Raw genomic sequence first — 19254 nt, forward strand, 5'->3', positions numbered from 1 at the left:
CAGTCCTCAGCAAATAACCAGGGGTGACCTACTTGATGCAAGCAGTCCAGAAGGTACCTTTTGTCACAAGAGTGCATTCCCAAGAAATCTACACAGCTGTCAATGTATCCTGCAGGATGTACCGGGTGTATTCCTTAGACACATATAGAGGGAAACCTTTTCATTTCCCCAAATCTTTATTATCTGGAATGCACTTTAACCCACCTTCAAGGATATTTCCAGACCACATTCTCTAAAGTAAACTTTGTGGTCTATTTATTCACAAATACACTGGGGAACAGAATGGTGATGAGAACTAAAATTTACTGAAGACATACTTACTGTAGGTCAGGCACTGTGCGGGTACATCCGTATACTTTCTCATTTTATGTTTATAACAAGCAGCAGGTAATACCGCTAGGCCTGTTTTAGAGGAAACTGGGGTTTAGAGCAGTTAAACAACTTTTCCAAAGCTATACCACTGTAACGGGCAGAGCTGAAATTTAGACCGGGATCCGTGGGGTGCCAGAGCTGCACAATCTCTTCCCATGATGGGCTCCCTCCTGCCTCTGCCCCACTCCAACACTGATCCTCTCTGTGCTCTATCTACATGAGTACAGAGGAAAGTAACATTTACCTAAGCCCCCTCTAAGCACTTTCTGAGTGCTGGCTCCTTTCATCCCCAACAAATCTGTCTGGTGAATATTTTTCTCCCCATTTCACAGCTAAACCCACAGAGACTTAGAGAAAAGTTAAGGCGTGTGCCCAGATCACACAGTTAGTGGCAGGTAGGGAACTATGTCCAAAAAATCATGCTCTTTCCACCCCACCATGCTGTCCCCTTCTCCACCCCAAATATGATAGGGCTTTTTTATTTCCTAAATGATAGAAAAGCATTTAACTAAGAGAAAGCAATAAGAAAAGCAGCAGCCCTCGAGACCTTGTTAAGTCCCCCAAAATAACTACCATCCATCTGGCACTGTTCTGTTCAGATGACGCTTTCCAGATGTACAACCTTCACGTGATCTCATGTGATCCTCACAACAGCCTTGAAAGGTAAGTACTGCCATTCCCAGTTTCCAGAGCAGGAATCAAAACCCAGCTGGGTTAAGGAACCTGACCAAGGTTAACTGCTATTAAAGGCCTGAGGACAGACTCAGACCAGGTCTTGGAGGCCAAGGCCCACCACCATCTTCCCACCTCACAAGGAGTACTGCCTCTCGGGGCCCCTCTTACGGGTTCAGAAAAGAGGTAGGACACCGCTAATGGAGAAGAATCCTTATCCTAGGAAAGAAGTTAATGTAACTGGTTCTCTAAGGCAAGATCAGAGGGACGAGCTACAATGATGTCATGCATCTCCTTAAGTCCACCCCCAGCACTGAACAGAAAGACCAGGGTCCACACCTAGAACAATACTGGACTCACAAAACTCAAGCATTGTTTGATCTCACTATGACTCCTCCACCAAAGAGATGGACCCACCCATGGAGAGGGTGGGGATCTGTGCAGTATTCACAGCCAACTTCCCAATCCGGTCAGCACACACTCAAGTTTGCTCTGAAACCCGCTTGTGACTCTCACAGATGAAGTGGCATAAGCCATCAAGTCCTAAAAGAACTAGAGGGTGGCTAGAGGGTGGCTCTTCCACACTCACAATCCAGATGACAGGAAGCACCCACATCTCCCCTGCAAAAAGAATATGACGCCTTTTTATATATGCAATAAAAAGCCTAAATAAAGAAACCATAATATGGTGGCAGAAACTTCAGTGCTGGAACTTCTTGTGGCTTGGTTTGGTTTTATTGAAACACATGTACGTCAGATGCCACATGGAATGTTTTACAAACACTAATCCATTTAATCCTCCTAATAGCCCTATGGGGAATTACATTATCAATCCCAAAGTACAGATAAGGAAACCAAGCCTGTTAAGGAAACTTTCACAAGATCAACAGCTGTCAGAAGCAGGGCTAAGATTTGAACCCAAATTTCCCTGGCTTCAAAGGCTGTGTTTCTGTCCATGATACACAACGTCCCCCACCCCCCCCCCCAAGCTTCCCATCACTCACTGTCTACCACAGCACCTTCCAACAGTACCCTCTACATCAAAGACTATGTGAATCTGTACACACGGGACACCCATGTTTGCCTCTGCTGAATTTCGAAAAAAATAAACTGGTGGTTTCTTGGTTTCTCAGTTATCACCAGAAAAGTCAAAGGGATTGAATTTTTGGAAACAACAATTCTGATCTACCCGAATCACAGGCCTAAAAATGCAATGCAATGCAATTTTTTTTCCCCCACACTTGTGGCTGGACCCCCAGGGTTGGTTCTGTATTTAAACTATGTAATTCAGGCAAGAAAGGATATCATTAAAATGTTGTCATGTAGCATAAGACTTTAAAAGCATCTCTTTAATATATGTAATTTACCTTCTCCTGACTTTCTCGATAAGATTAAAAATCCTCCCAAGTACTGAAGAAACTCTCCTTGTAACTTCTTGGTGTGTCCATTCCACCCCAGCAAAAGACTGACTTTCCTCTGCTACCCTTGAAAGATCTGGGGGTTTTTATTCTTTATTAAGGAAGTTGTGTTTCCTTATGTCCATTCAGAAAAAAAATACAGGAAGGACACCTACCTCAGAAAAGAACTCATCCATGAAAGCTGTGTTGTCAATAGCAATTTCGACCTCATCTGCATCGTCATCCTGTGTCAGCTGCTTCTGTGAGAGACAAAAAGGAGGGTGAGACCAAAAGCACTGGAAATAACGCACAGCACTGAATGCTCACTAAAGACCAGGAGCTATATCTGCAGTGAACATTTTACATACATATCTCCTTTAAAACTCAGAACAGCTCTGTGATGTATCAAACTCCGACGTCACACTGTCTGAGTTTAAATCCTAGCTCCACACTTACTGATATTTTACAGGGGGATGAGGGGAAGAAGGGAGCAAGTTACTAAACTCGCTGTGCCTAGGTTTCCTTATCTGTAAAGTGCTAATAAGAACACCACTTATGTCATAGGTTCGTTTACAAAATAAATGAGGTAATGAATATAAAACACTTTGGCACAGTGCCTGGCATAGTGTAACTACTCAATAAATATTATGTTTTGGTGGTGGTGGTGGTGGTGGTATTGGTGATGTTACTATAACTCACTCCAGTTGGAGAACGTAAAACAGAGAGGTTAAGTAACTTGGCCGAAGTCACACAGCTAAAGTGTTGGAGACAGGCAGATTCTAGCCCATCCTTTGGATTTGGACCATATGTTCCTAAACTCTTCTCCACAATGTACAGATGCATGACCTACCCTACCGGGGATCTGTATTAAAACAGTCCCAATTCCTCCAAAGTACTAGCTTCAAATCATCACAGTAGGAGCAAACATTTTCCTGTTTTCAGAAACCACCTACTGCGAAGGAAACAGCACTGTGTGCTGTTCCCTGTCAGAGCTCATGTTTATGGGGAAAAGGAAGCTCTCTCGGCAGCCCCCAGGAACCCCCGGGGACCCCGGCTTTCTTAATCTCATTCAGCTACCTCTACAAAAGCACAAAATGGCTATCTAAAGGAAGTGCTTCCATTCCCACCCAGCTAAAGGGCCTCAGCGGCTTCTGCATTCTTCCCAGATGCTCCTCCCAGACGACTGCTGCATTACACACAGCCCACCTCTAAGCAAGGAAGAACTGGTTGTTGGGAGTGGAGGTGGGGAGGGGGTGAACCCCTCGACACCTGCTTCTCCACACCCTTCAGTGGCCTTTGGCCTCCTAAGCCAAGACGTGTCACTCTCAACATGGGAACTCCACCAGCAAGGAAAGCCACCAAGGGCCTCTTTCCTTCCCCTGCTACCATCCCCCAGACCTGCTACAGCAGATGGAGTTACCGGGAATTCCCACTGAAATTTGGGACTCTCCAGCCATCCGGGGAGCCTCTTCTGACTGGATCCTCTGTAATCTCATTCTCTGGCTTGTCTGCAACCATCAGCAACCCAAGCTTAATAGCCACATTCAAAGGAACTGAATCTGAGGACACTGCTACAGCCCCTAACAATCACCTTCCTAAAACTTAGGACTGATCCCGCCCTTTTGCCACTTGAAGTCGTTCAGTGATAGTTCATCTCCCAGGATTGAAAGTTCCAAAGCCTAACAGAGCACATGGGGCCCTTTAAGATCCAGTCCCACCCACGTTTCTCCCTCTGTGATGCATCTCTGGACCAGGCGCTTGGAAACTCCTAGCACTTCCTGGACACACCATTCTTTCATATTGCTGAACTGTCACACAAGGACTTCTTCCTGAAATGCATTTGTCCAGCTGGCAAAATTTTATTGAGCCTTTAAAACTCAATCTCGAACAAACTTCTCCCTGATCTGACACTCCCCGACCCCCCATGCAAACTTGAAAACCTCCCTGAGCTCCCAGTGCATTTTGTGCCAACCTTCCATAGCATCAATCCCAGCCCTCTATTAATTATCCCTTCACTTATCTATCCTTCCCCACTGACTGTAAACTCCTGGAGGGTCAGGGTTGCCTTCGGTATCCACTGGAGAAGATACTTTGAGTGTGTGCCTGCCCAGAACACCTCCCTTTGTGAAGATAACCCCGACCTTCCCCACATGATTCTGGGAAGGTTATCAATCACCACCCAAGCTCTCTGAGGATTCTGAATTGTGAAATGAACAGAGCCAAGTCAACCTATAGCAGCACCCAACAGAGATACCTGCTTGGTGCCCAGGGCTACCCTTGTTTCTGTCCTCCTGAACCCACCCCTTGGCTTAGAGCTAGTTCTACAGATCTTCCTCAGTATTCTTTCAATGAGCCCAACAGTATTCTTGTAATGCTGTTTTTTATTCATTTAGCCAGAACCGGCTTCTGTCACTTGTAATTAAAATTACTTGTACTTGGGAATTCCCTGGCGGTCCAGTGGTTAGGACTCGGCTCTTTCACTGCCGAGGGCCTGGGTTTGATCCCTGGTCGGGGAACTAAGATCCCACAAGCCATGGGAAGCGGCCAAAAAAAAATAAATAAGTAAAATAAAATTACTTGTACTTGTCTTTCATTAACTTATTCCGCATGTATACTGAGCACTTACCATACGCTATACATGTAACAGAAACTTAATCAATTCTAGTTGAATAAATAACCCCTACCAGAGACCGGCAGCCTGGATCTACCCAGCAGTTTCTAAAGTGTGAGACAAAATGCTCGTTTTATCAACTATCATCAATACTTGGGCCTCTCAGCAGCCTCCAGAGAGCTCCATCTCCCAAAAAGGATCTCGGAGATCCTCACTAGAAAATAGGAACCTGGTCTCCCCCCAGGAAGGTGAGTTAACAAGCATTTGTTGAGTTTCCTCTCTCTGGAGGTCTTGTAGAGACCCCCACTGAGGGGATATATCCCATGTATGTGTGTCTGTAGACACACATGAGGGTGTCAACTCAGTTTTCTTCAAATAGGTACACGTGCTATGGAAATGGGATGAGGCTGCCATCATGGGATGGACTAAGGGAAGGTTTTGGAAGCTGGGAACACCTGTGCCCTGAAGCATGGGACACAGGCCCCCTAGCCCTCCATCATAACATGCATTTTTGAGACCCCTGGAATTTGTACAGGGATTCCCCACCCAAGACGGCCACATGTTGGCTTTGAACAGGCTCTAACAGGGCAGCCTGGGCCACCTCCAGGGAGAGGACACGTGAACTGGGAAAAAAGAAGTCTTGGGTCACCCACAACCGAAGTCCAAAACCTGTTATTACCAATAACTGGCTGTGAGACCTCTGTCAAGTCCCTTACTGACCTGAGTTTACCTGTAAATGGTAATAACACCACATACTTTATGACTTTACGAGGCTTGGAAGAGTTCACACGTGGAAAGCTTCTAGCACAACACGGGGCACACAGCAGTGCCTAACAAGTGTCAGTTTCCCCATCACCTAGTTGTAAAGACGCGATGTCTAAAAGTGTGTGTTCTCCTCCGCGGAAAGTGCTCACACAAAGGCTTAGTCAAGAAGATCGATTCTGCAGCATCAGGACCACCAGGGTTCTGTAACTGGCTTCACCTCATGCTGGTCACTGAGCCTTAAATACTGGGCTCAACAACTCTGAGCTTCAATTTCCTTATCTACAAAACAGGAACAAAAGTGTCCACCAGGGCTTTTGTGAGGATTAAATAAGATAATAATTTTAAGTTCCTTACACAACGAATAGCACATGATAACATCTCAGTAAAACAACCATACAGATCCAGCAAAGTCATCTTCTCTATAGCTTTAATCTGGATCTAAGTACCCTTAAACAGGAAAGAAAAAAAAAAAAGATATAGAACTTTTAGAGCTGAATGCAACCCTACAGATTCGATCATCAAATTCTCTCACTTAAGAGATGGGTAAACCAAGGCCCAAGACCAAATAATGAGCTACTGGAGCAGCCAGGAATAGAACCCAGGTTTCTTTTTTTTTTTTTTCTTTTTTTTCTTTTTTTTTGCGGTACACGGGCCTCTCACTGTTGTGGCCTCTCCCGTTGCGGAGCACAGGCTCCGGATGCGCAGGCTCAGCAGCCATGGCTCACGGGCCCAGCCACTCTGCGGCATGTGGGATCTTCCCGGACCGGGACACGAACCCGTGTCCCCTGCATCAGCAGGCAGACTCTCAACCACTGAGCCACCAGGGAAGCCCAAACCCAGGTTTCTTGATTCCCATCTTCCCGTGAAGAGTTTTTCCCACTGTAGTGTGCTGCCTCCAAAATATAAAATAACAATGGCAACAAAAGCAACAAAGTTTAGTCCAGATCAGAAAATTCCAGAAAGAGGCCATCATCCCAGGTGATCTGAGTCACGTGATGCTGGAACCAGGCTTCTCTGTAAGGGGATCTACCAGATCCCAGGGCAAGGGTCCTTCCCCTCTGACACGTCCGTGCTCGTGCTCTTACAGACCAAGAGGCCTCAGGGACCCCAAGGGCAAGGAAATCACATGATGCACTTTATCTTCAGCCCACGTGGCTGGCGTATCAAAGCATCAAGGCATGTGATAATAGGACCGTCAGAGTAGCTGCAACATCAGCTGCAGTAAAAAATGTACATGAGAACCACAGGCCCCACCATCCACTTCCTCTCCCCCGACCTCCTGCTGCCTCTCCTGCCAAGAGATGGGAGATACCACCAGTGACTCAGGGAGCACTGAGCTCAAATCTGGACTCCATCCCCCGCCCCCCACCACTCACATGCACCCCAAAACTCAGTGAGGACAGCCAGGGCTATGACTCCCTCTCTGGACACAGTGGAAAGAGTTCAGGGGCCCAGGACTCAACTCAACCTGCAATTCCTTTCACCCAACATCACTGCCTTTCTCTCAGCTGCCTTCTCTGTCATCCTTAGTCTGTTGGCTGTGGGTCCCGCTTCATCAGCTCCTTTAATAAAAATAGTTGCTACCTGCAGAGCCCCTAGGAGGTGCTGGGTGGCCGGCACACTCTGGCTGCTTCACGTACGCTGTGTCAATGAACCCCTCCTAAATTCCGTCATTGAGAACCTGCAGGGCAGAGAAGTTCTCATCTATTCATGGCCTCCCAGCTACTGATGTGCAGAGTTGGGGCTCACGCTTCGGTTGTTGGTACTGAGCCCTTGTTAAATGCACTGCACCCCACTCACAGCAGCCCAGCCCTGCAGAAAGCGGGGCTGAGAGAAAGGCGCTGGGGGCCTTGGGGACAGCACTTGTCTCCACTAAGCCTTGGTTTTCTCACCAAGTAAGGAGCTTAGCTTTCCAATGAGGCTTTGTGGAACCCCAGGAGACCTCCAGGGTGCCTCAGAAACCACGTCGGGGGTGGGGGGGACTTGCCTGGTGGCACAGTAGTTAAGAATCTGCCTGCCAGTGGAGGGGACACGGGTTCGAGCCCTGGTCCGGGAAGATCCCACATGCCGCGGAGCAACTAAGCCGTGCGCCACAACTACTGAGCCTGCACTCTTAGCCCGCGAGCCACAGCTACTGGAGCCCATGTGCTGCAACTACTGAAGCCCGTGCACCTAGAGCCCGTGCTCTGCAACAAGAGAAGCCACCGCAATGAGAAGTCCGTGCACCGCAATGAAGAGTAGCCCCTGCTCGCCGCAACTAGAGAAAGCCCGCGCACAGCAAAGAAGACCCAATGCATGGGCTTCCCTGGTGGCGCAGTGGTTGAGAGTCCGCCTGCCGATGCAGGGGACACGGGTTCGTGCCCCGGTCCGGGAGGATCCCACATGCTGCGGAGCGGCTGGGCCCGTGAGCCATGGCCGCTGAGCCTGCGCATCCGGAGCCTGTGCTCCGCAGCGGGAGAGGCCACAGCAGTGAGAGGCCCGCGTACCGCAAAAAAAAAAAAAAAAAAAAAAAAGAAGACCCAATGCAGCTATAAATAAATAAATAAATAGATAGATAGATAAATAGATAGATAGATAGATAAATAAATAGATAGATAGATAAATAAATGTATTAAAAAAAAAAGAAGAAGAAACCACTGGGGGAAGTCAAGCAGGTTGGCCCGCACCCCCTCTTCAATCTGCACAGCTTCATTTTCATCTGCTTTTCACACTGAGGTTGAACATAAGATTTCATTTTCAGAATGAGGCCTCTTACCAAGAGAGAAACAGGAAAAGAAGGGAGGGAGGAAAACAGGAAGGGAGAAAGAAAGAAGCAAGCGTAGCTAGCTGGGAAACCACCGAAGTAAAGGAACGGATGCCTTCTAAAGAAAAGGGAAAGAAGAGGGGCTCCCCTCTCTCCTTTACAAGTTAGAACATGGCTGCAACGTACGTTTAAATCACCAGCAATTCCTTAAGGCTCATTACAAATCAGAGCGGCAAGACAGAAGGAACAAAGAAAGAGACAAAAAAAAAAAAAAAAAAAATTCCCAAATGAAGAGGTCACCGCTTGCTGGCTCTCCGATGCCCTCCCTGCCTCAGGTATCAGACCCCAGAAAGATGAGAGGGTCCCTGGACAAGAGGGGAGACTCAGGAGCCCTCGGGAAAGGGGCGAAGGAAATACTAACAGAAAGGATGGGACCAGCAGTCTGGACTAGGAAGGAGCATCTGGTCCTGATTGCCCCTTGTGGGGTACTGAAGGACTGTGGCCGGTGGGAACAGGTGAGCACAGATTCCCGCACCTCCTTCTCTGAACATGTAAATAGCTCTTTGCTCGGGGCTATAAACTCTTCTTTATAAACCCAGATCTTCACCCAATAAATCCGATTCAAAGAGACAAGGACGCATGATTTTTCTTGTCCCTGCAGCCTACTTCGCCCACCAGCCTCCTTCCAGGATGAGGGGCTGTGGATTCCCAAAGACAAATACCACCACGTCCAAGGATTCCAAACACACACTCATGCCTGTGCACCCTCGGCCCAACATCTGGTTTTTCCAGTCTCTCTTCTCTAATTAAAAGAGCCAGGGGCTTCCCTGGTGGCGCAGTGGTTGAGAGTCCGCCTGCCGATGCAGGGGACACGGGTTCGTGCACCGGTCTGGGAAGATCCCACGTGCTGCGGAGTTGCTGGGCCCGTGAGCCATGGCCGCTGAGCCTGCGCGTCCAGAGACTGTGCTCTGCAACGGGAGAGGCCACAACAGTGAGAGGACCGCATACCGCAAAAAAAAAAGAGCCAGAAATTCTGAGGAAGTGCCAGCTCTGAATAGGCACTCAGGGTTCTCTGTCCCCCATTTGAGAGTCAGAGGGACCTTCTCTATGCCCCTTCTCCCTCCTACACTGTGGTCTCTTTCAGCAAAACCCTCCCAGAGGGAACGCTTCCCCTTTCCACTGACTGCCTCTTCCCGTAACACCTGCGGTAGAGGAAATCAAGCGATAACGGTACCCCGGGTGAGCCTCGCACTTTTACTTTCAAGATGTTGTTCTGGCTGAACAGTCTGAGGCAAGGAGTGGCCCCATTTGGAAATGAAGACACTGAGGAATAAACCCAAGGCCAGTGAGTCGCTGGACAACTGAACAAGAGGCAAAGTCCCTGACGGCCCTGCTCCATGCGTTCTGCCATAACAACGATACCACCAGATAACACGTGTATTTTGTTGCAGGCACTCTTGTGGTTTCACACATATTATTTAATTCTCACGGCAACCTTATGAGGGACAAACAGGACTTTCCCCATTGACAGCGGAGATAACTACTTAATTAGAGGAAATAACTTGTCCCAGGTGATTCAGCTAATAAGTGGCAGAGTTAGGACTCAAAAGCAGGTCTGTGGGCGCCAAGAGCCCCAGTTCTTACCCTCTACACTCTATTTGAAGATGCCCTTCCCATGCTGGATCAGAAACACGCCCTCACTTATTTCAGGGGACGCTGCAATGTCAGTACAACGAAAATGATCTTATCTATAAGCATGAATGAAAAAGATAGCAGTGCATATAATCCCATGAATGTGCAGGTATGTGGAGCTATACCTGACTGCCTGAGTTGAAAACCCAGCTCTGCCACGTAAATAGCTGTGTGACCTTAAACAAGTGACTTAACCTCTCTGAGACTCGGTTTCCTTGTTTGTTGCATGAATAATCTGCTCATAGAACTGTTGTGAGGATTAAATTAGTGAATGCATGTGAAGTGTTTAGAGCAATGCTGGGTACATATTAAACTCCCAAGACCATGCCACGCAGACAGTTTTCTCTAAAAAGTTTCTGCAAAAGATGCAACTGTAATGCCAATACTCAGAAGGTGGCAGCAGGACCCTTAGAATGAGCTAAATTGTAGTTCATTTATTTGAATGAAGTCATTTCTCTACTATGTGGATTTAAAGAAATAAACCTCCTCCTGAATTTTGCTTCTGCGACATTCTCACCAATTTTGACCTTTACTACTCTCATTATCATTCATTTCTAAATAGTTTGTCATTTCCATTTTGGTTTCTTTTGAACCCAAGTGTTATTTTAAAAGGTGGTTTTAAATTTCCAAAGTGGGTAAACCTGGGGAGGACTATGATTGTATTGTTAATTTCTAATTTTATTATATCAACCTCAGGGAGCATGGCCTATATGACTTAACATTTTGTGGAATTTGACATCTTATTTATGTCTTAATACATGGTATTTTTTAATCTTCTATGTGTGCTTGAAAAGATCGTGCATTCCATTTGTTGGGTACAAAAATCATCAAAGTTTCATCCCCACATGTCATGTTAATTCCTCTGCTTTTGTTTCTCAGGACCTGAGCTAGGTGTAGAGAAGGAGCAGTGAAAAGGGATGGAAGTTCATCTAAAGAGAGGAAGGAGGAAAAACAGAACAAAAATGCCCTGTGGGCAGATGTCGTCTATACTGATGAGTAATCTGTGGCTAGGGAGGTTAATTCATCCAGAATCACGCGGCTAGTAAGGAACAAACCCAGGGCTGGAACCCTGCTTGGTCCAACCCAGTGTTCACAGTGGATTATTTTAAAAGAAGGATCCTGGGGTCTCATAACCGACCACCTCGCCTACTACATTCTCCTTCTCACCCACTACAAGGTCCCATCCACAATAACAGATCCATCTGTCCATTGACTCAGCCAACAGTATTTACTGAACATCTATCATTTCCCAAGCAATAGTACAGAACGCTGGAGAAACACAGACCAAACTCAGCACCCCCTGCCCTTTGGGACCTCATGGTCTCAAATGGGAGGCAGACAGGCACACAGGTCATTGGAATGCCACGTGGTAAATGATGACAGCACTTAGCACAAGGAATTGTACACCCAGGAGAAGATGGGACACCCAACGTCACCTGAATTCAAGGCGGAGCCCAGGGAAGGGGGAGGTATTAGAAAATGGATGCAAAGGTGACTTCTAGGGGAAATTTTGAAGGTTGCATGGATTTACGCAAAGGATACCTACAGGAAGTCCATTTGGGGTGAGAAGACCACACCTTTTCCTGCTTTCCCTCTTGCCCCAGGAGCATTCAAGAAGATTCAAAGATTACCCTCTTCTTCTTCCTCCCCTACCATAGCCTTCTCCACTCTTTCCCGACTTCCTCCCTCTCCTCCCACCCCCCACTGCCCCCTCAGCACCCCACAGTATCCAGTTGCCAAGGATACAAAAAGGAGGAAGGAGCTCACAGTGTCTTCTCTAGTTCATCCTCAGCCTCCTCCTCAACTTCCTTTCAGCCTCTGTCCCACAAGCCCCTCCCCCTCATGATCCTCCCAGAGCACTTCACTAATAGTTATAATACCTAACAGTTACTGGGCACCACCCTGGGATGAGGATTCTAAGATATGTGCCTTATATTTATTTACTAAGGCATCTAATCTCTACAAGGATCTTCTGGGGACCCTCCCCACCTTACAGCTGAGAAAGCTGAAGCATAAAGATGCAAGCGACCTCCCCAAGACCACGCAGACAGTGAGTGCCAGAGCTGGGAGGAGAGCCCAGGCAGTTTGCTGCAGAGCCCTTGCTCTCCACCACCATGGAGTGATGCCTCTTAACAGCAAACCTCACCCCCAGCTGTAGCCTGCAGCCCGCCCCCCTCCACCCCCGCCCCCTCCGCAAACATCCAAAGCACTAAAACACAGATGCCGTACCAAAGAGGTCGTGATAAACAAGGAAAGACTGAGAAACTGTCACAGCTCAGAGGACGCTGAAGAAACATGACAGCTCAATGAAATGCATTACCTTGGGTGGGCTCCTAGATCAGAAAAAGGGACATCCATGGGAAAACAAGTGGAATCTAAATAAAGTCTAGAGCTTAGTGAATAGCAATGTACCAAGGTCAGTCTCTCAGTTTCGACAAATGTACCATCATAACTTGAGATATTAACAGTGGAGGAAACCCAGTAAACAAGAACTCTCTGTACTATCCTTGTAACCTTTCTGTAAATCTAAAACGTCTATTTCTAAAAAAAGCAATCTTGCTGCTGTACGGCGTTGCCCTGACCCAGGCAGCTAAACATACCCAGATAGTATATGCTCCACTAATCTCTTTGGGTGGGGACTGAACCTTACCCACGTCTCCAGATGGAGACAGGAGAACGTTGCCATGGACACGGCCCAATGTCAGAAAACAGGCTGACCTAACAGTGGAGACAGTGATGAGGGGAGGAAGCTACAAAGGGGCCTAATGTAAAAGGCTGGAGGTAAGGCCCCTCGGGACTACAGAATCTCCCAGCAAGTTCATTTGTAGAATATGCCCGTTCATCCACTGGATAGCAAGGTTTACAGCTTTCTGAGCTGCGGGCTGGGACGTGAAAACACAGGGGGAATGAGGCGGGTGTGGTCTGGGCTCTGAGAGAGGAGGATTTAACATAACGTTACGTGGCTGCTTTTACGTATCGACAAAAATAAAGATTTGTGGAAGCCCAGGGAAGGCCAGGTGAATGCCAGATCTAGAAGCTTCCTTGCAGCGATGACACTGGAACTGAGCCTTGAGGGACATAGAAGATTTTCCAGGGAAAGAACGAGGTTGCTAGATTTTCACCGTGGTATCCACATCTTCTCCTTCACGGTCTTTCTGAAAAGGGGCAACCCTCCGTGAGGTGTTGGGCTGGGGTACAGCTAGGAGCCTTGGAACTCATCCATCCTCATCCCGGAGGACAGAACAGTGACCTCTGGCTTCGTTAGCACATTCACAGGTTCCCTGAGTACACGCTGCACTTCAAGCAGGTAAAGTTGCACCAACCCAGAGGGGACGGAAAGTCCTAGTGATGAATCCGGGGGTGTGTAAGGGCCAAGGTGATGTTGATCAGTCAATGGACAAGTGTTTACTAGGGAACTACCATGCAGAGTGCTGGCCCTGGGACCCCAGAAGAATGTCCCATCAGCCACCACATCAAGGGCATACAGTGTAGTTAGGAAGATGATTATATACAGTGTAGGGTGATATAAATAAGCAAGACAGACTTGTTCAATTCTTGATCTCACCACTTCCCAGCTGGGGAATCTCAATCCAATCTGAGCCTCAATTCCTTTAGTTGTAAAATGGCAATAATATATAACACCATCTTGCCTGGTGGGGTTCAGAGGATTAGAGACAAGGTGTGTAAGGCACCGAACACAAGTCCTTTCCGACAGTAAGTAGCAGCTCAATAAATGATCATTGTTACTGCAGTTGATACGGTGACACCAACAAGTAATAGAGCCATCGATCTTAAAGACGATGGGACCTAGGAGGCAAAAGAGTCCAACCCATAAAAAACAGATGGGAGGTGGTCTCAAGCCCACTCCATGGTAAGAAAAAACCCTGCTGACTTAACAGAAGTATCAATATTTCACTGCAAAGCAACATGCAGCCCATGAGGGCTGCCGGCATGGAGGGGGCCTATTCTAGGCTGCGTTTAGGGAGCGTTACCTGTAAAGTGAGTTTTGGAAGATGGGCAGGAATTTTGACAAAAGGGGAAAGGAGCCCTGAAGGGAGAGAAAACAACATGAACAATCGTTTCTCCCCGGGCTCCTGCCAGCCCCCCACCCCCGGCCTCCCCGCCCCCCTCCCAGAAATAAAAATAACACTAATCCCCTGCTCTCAGCCAAGCATTTTCTCTCTGGCTTCTGGCTGATGGGTCTGTAATCCCTACTCAATCCCCATCACTGTCATCTCAGCCCTGCTCATGGCAGAACAGCTCTCCCAGGGGATGAATCCTGCCAGGGAGAGGGAGGAAGTGAGGAAGGAACCACCGACCAGTTACCAATCTTATCACCAAAGGATGGAATCTCAATGGGGAGAGTCTCCAGGCAGGGTGTTACAACCTGGCCGTGATCCAAAGCACCTGGCACGTAGTAGGGGCTCATTAAATAGTCTTGGAAGGGATTAAGCTCTAAAGGGGACGTACAGCTCCATGTTTCTGATGGTTATACTATAACCGTGCTCCTGAGGAACTCAAATGGGGGCACTTCAAAGGGGGAAGGAGGCCAAGGACAAGCCATTTAAGATGCAGCAGGACACAAGACAGAACAGAAAGAGTGAAAAAGTCAGTCTGGTCTTTAGGGCCTCCAGTGGTTGATTTCATTAGCGTGTCCTTATTGGCGCTGGCTGTGGAGGAACCAGTACACCCCAAGATGTTTCCAGTTCCCTACAGATCAATCTCCACAGGGATCCAAAGTCCTTGCCCTCCGTTCCATACATCACTGCTTCTCTATGAGCATTAATCTACCTTTGATGTTGGGGGTTCTCTTTTCATGGAATATACCCCTTTGTTTTCCCTATATGACCATGTATTCTTTCTGTATAAGAACTCTGCCTAGAATTCCCTGGCGGCCCAGTGGTTAGGACTCGGTGCTTTCACTGCCGTGGACCAGGTTCGATCCCTGGTCGGGGAGCTAAGATCCCACAAGCCACGCGGCGTGGCCAAAAGAAGTAAATAACTCTGCCTAACAGGATGCCCAGCAGTATGCTAGGCACGTAGAGGTCAAAAAGCACCGATCGTGTTGTCTGTGTGAAGCACTCGCCAGCGGGAGAATGGGTGAGAAAATCCAGGATCCTTGGCTTTCTTCTTAGGAGACTCCCCGTGCCTCTGAAGGAATTAGATTTCAGCCTTAACACGGACTTCAACAGGAGCATCACTTCTTCTGCGAAGAGCCCCCAGGCCCTAGTGCCCTGTCCCCAGGGGCTGGCCAACAGGGTCTTCCTGCGGTTGCTTCTGTCCCAAGGATGGGACACTGTGTCTGTTTCTTGTGTGTCTCCCTAGCTGACTGTGACCTCCCTAAGGCCCAGGAGTATGTGTTCACCAGCATTACCATCCCCATCCCCAGCACCTGTCAGAGGGCTTAGGACATAGTAGGCACTCGGTTTTTTTTTTTTTCTTTTTTGGCTGTGTTGGGTCTTCACTGCTGCACACCCGCTTTCTCAAGTCGCAGTGAGCGGGGGTCACTCCTTGTTGCGGTGCGCGGGCTTCTCATTGCGGTGGCTTCTCTTGTTGTGGAGCACGGGCTCTCGGTGCGCGGGCTTCAGTAGTTGCGGCACGTGGGCTTCAGTAGTTGCGGCACGTGGGCTCAGTAGTTGTGGCTCACAGGCTCTAGAGCACAGGCTCAGTAGTTGTGGCGCAGGGGCTTAGTTGCTCCGCAGCATGTGGGATCTTCCTGGACCAGGGCTCAAACCCATGTCCCCTGCACTGGCAGGCGGATTCTTAACCACTGCGCCACCAGGGAAGTCCCTCCGTAAACATTTGCTGAATGAAAAGAGGGCCAGGCAAGAGGTTCCTGGATGGGAATTATCTGGACTCAGCGGATCCAAAGTTCAGCTGGTGAGAAATCAGGAGGAACCGCCTGGTGAGACAGGCTGGGTGTAGGCACCGCATATTCCTGGCAGGCCAGTCTGATGTCCCTGAAAGGGCAGGCTGCTGGGATGGCCAGCCAGGAGGAGCCATGCAAGAGATAAAATGAGTCAGGGCTTGTGACTGTAGCCTCAGGAAGGTGTGCCCTTCAGTGTGGATGCTGCTCCCAGCAGGTCACGTTTGGGGAACTCGAATTTACTGTGGTGGGTGATTATCACGGATTATCTCGTTTCACCCTCAGTGACCCTATAGGGAGGGTACGATGATCCACTTTACAGGAGCGACTCTGAGACCTCAGTCCTATGGACGTCAGAGCCTCCCACTGCTTGGGACAGGCTCACAATGAAGCATTTCTAGAAACACACATTGTCAGAGTTGATGGAGGCCTTGAACCTCCTCATGTGCTTCCCCTCCCTCCAAGAACACTCAGATTCCTACAACATGCAACATCCCAACAAGCTTCTTGCCTCCCTCCCATGTCCTGCCAGCCCAGCCCAGCCCATCCTCAGGCAGCTCTGACTACCAAAAACGCTTTCTACAGAGCCCTCACGTCTGCCCATCAGCCTCGCTTCTTCACGTCTTCTCCTCCTATCTACTCGGAGCAGAGCTAATCCCCCGCATGTGACAGCTCTCCAGCTATCCGGAGGCAGTTAACGCCTCGCCTCCCCCAGAGTTTAGAAAGAGCCCCACAGACAGAGATTGCACCAGGCTCAGGGTAAAATTGGTTTCATGCAGTTAGCAAACGTTGATAAAAGGAATCAGAGAGACAAGATGGTTATCTTGTTGCTGGGGCGGGGTCGGGGTGCGGGGATGTCTCTCTCCCAGGGGAAGGAGGGGCTGGTTAGGGGAGGTGGGCCAGAAGCCAAAAGCCATCTAAACCTTAACAACAAACAGTCTTCAAGAAAAACGTTAATATTGCCAGAAGGGGCTTCTGAGATCAACCACACTCCTTGCTTTCCAAATGGGGATTGGAGGAGCAGAGAGGTAAAGTGACACCAAGGAACACAGCTCTTAAAGGGCAAAGCCACAACTGGAATCCTTTGAACCCACAGCCGGGGCCTCTTGCACAGTGTTACCACCCATCTCCCTGCTCCACAGGGCTGGAACAGCACCGGTGATGTCAGAACAGCACTGCCATCATAACGGCGCCGTCTACAATCTCACTTCCACCACATCCCCAGGAGGGAAAGGGAGAAACACAGCATTAGCTCCATTTTACAGAAGGTAACAGTGAGGCTCGGAGAAGCAAAGGGACTTGCTTGAGTTCCCCGGCAAAGTGAATTTATACTTGGAACTCAAAGCTCAGTTAAGGCTCTGTGCTGTTTGTTGGCAATGGCCGTTGAAAGGGCCGTGGGAGGGACTTCCCTGGCGGTCCCGTGGTTAGGACTCCACGCTCTCACTGCCGAGAGCACAGGTTCCATCCCTGGTTGGGGAACTAAGACCCCGCAAGCAGGACATGGAATGGACTTCCTAACGCAAGGAAGGGCGCCACCTCCGCCTGCTGTCCAGTTCTGCATTGTTCCGGGACTGCCGGCTGCGCGCTCCAGGAAGATCTTCAAAACCACGCTCTTCTTCCCTTTCTGCCGCCCCAGTCAGCGTGCTCCAGGGCGAGAGGGGTCAGCAGCCTGGGTTCCTCCCCCGGCTGAGCCCTCACCAGCTCTGTGACCTGGGGCGTCCCTCCTTCCCAGTCTGAGCTCTAGTTTCCTCACCTTTAAAAACAGAGGCAGTCAATTCTGCCCTGACAGTAAACGGGATGTTATGAGGCTCAGATGACAAAGAGCAAGTAAGAGGCTGGGAGGCTCACTGCCACCATCGGTGCCACCAAGGCTGCCCCTTGGCCTCTGTCACTTCCCCATCACCCCCACCTCCTCCACAGCCCTACTACCTAGAGCAGGTAAGAGGGTCAAGAAGGTCTCAGCCAAGACAACGGAGGAGAAAGAAAAATAACTGTGACATCAGCCCAGAAGCCCCTCACACTTGAACAAGGCTTTATTTTTCCGAAGAGCTTTCGCAGTGACGAGCATAAGATTTACCGTTGCTTAGTCCTGCATGTGCCAGGCACCATACAAAGGGCTCTGCATACTCTCTTGGGTTTAGTCCTCACAACTACCCATTTAACAGATGACAAAACTTCGGCTCCAAGGTTAAGTAAGGGATGGCTGGTACGTAGTGGAGCCAAGAGGCAAACCCAGTTCTATCCAGTCCCCTGTTCCCCAACCTTTAATGTGCTCATGATCACCCGGGGAGATTTATGAATAATCAGATTCTGATTCCATAGGTCCAGACTGAGGCCTAAGCTTCTGCGCTTCTGACAAGCTCCCAAGTAGATGGACTACTTTGTATCACGGGCTACATTTTAAATTCCGTTAAGACAGAGCCTGAGTCACCCAATTCCCGGGGCTTAGCACTGGGCCTGCCCCATAGAATACACTCAATAATTATTTGTTCACTGAATCAGTGAATGTTGGACTTAACCCATACTTTAACACTTCTCTATACGAAGCCCCATTATATCATTTGATCTCATAACAAATCTCTAAGGCATATCAATCTCCCTTTGACAGATAAGGAAACAGGCTCAAAAGAGTACAGTAGCCTAAGGTTTTACAGCTTCTGTGCAGCAGTGCCGGAAACGATCTACCTTCAGATCCTTGGCCCTGACCACAGCTGTCCCAAGGATGGGGGTGGGCGTGGGAGGGGGAATTAATAATTACAGACAGCTGGGTGGTGAGGAGCTGGCCCCCATCCAGGCACGTGACCAGCTCACAGCTCGGGAGGTCACCCACTAGAGCTGCTCTCCGGGGCGAGGGCAGTCGTCTCAGCGTCCCCCAGGAGAGAAACGAGGAGGAGCGTGGGAGGAGGCGGGTCCTGGGCACAGTGCCAGGCAGCACTGGGCAGGTGGTGAGTGCCCCTTGACCTCACAGAGAGCCCCGCTGGACCCAAGCACCCACCACCTCCCGCGGATCCCATCTCTAGACTGATGCTGTCCAGCTTGGGGGGCGGGGAGGAGACTAGAGGCATCCAGGGAAACTGCAGCCTAGCGATGAATCACCGGCACATGACCCCAGAGAGGAGGGGTGGGTGCGTCTGGG

At 49.0% G+C, this 19254-nt stretch overlaps 1 protein-coding gene across 1 annotated transcript in view; it reads right to left on the reverse strand.

Moving 5' to 3' along the window:
* The window catches only part of STX3 (syntaxin 3), a gene marked incomplete at its 3' end in the record, with an annotated part of 36862 nt that overhangs the window by 17373 nt on the left and 235 nt on the right, over window positions 1-19254 (reverse strand). The window contains exon 2 of the mRNA XM_079709409.1: window positions 2618-2701. Within this exon, the coding sequence (XP_079565535.1) occupies window positions 2618-2701 (84 nt within the window). The remainder of the gene's footprint in view (window positions 1-2617; window positions 2702-19254) is intronic.

Source organism: Hyperoodon ampullatus (genome assembly GCF_949752795.1).
Source record: "Hyperoodon ampullatus genome assembly, chromosome: 7".
NCBI classification, from domain to species: Eukaryota; Metazoa; Chordata; class Mammalia; order Artiodactyla; family Ziphiidae; genus Hyperoodon; species Hyperoodon ampullatus.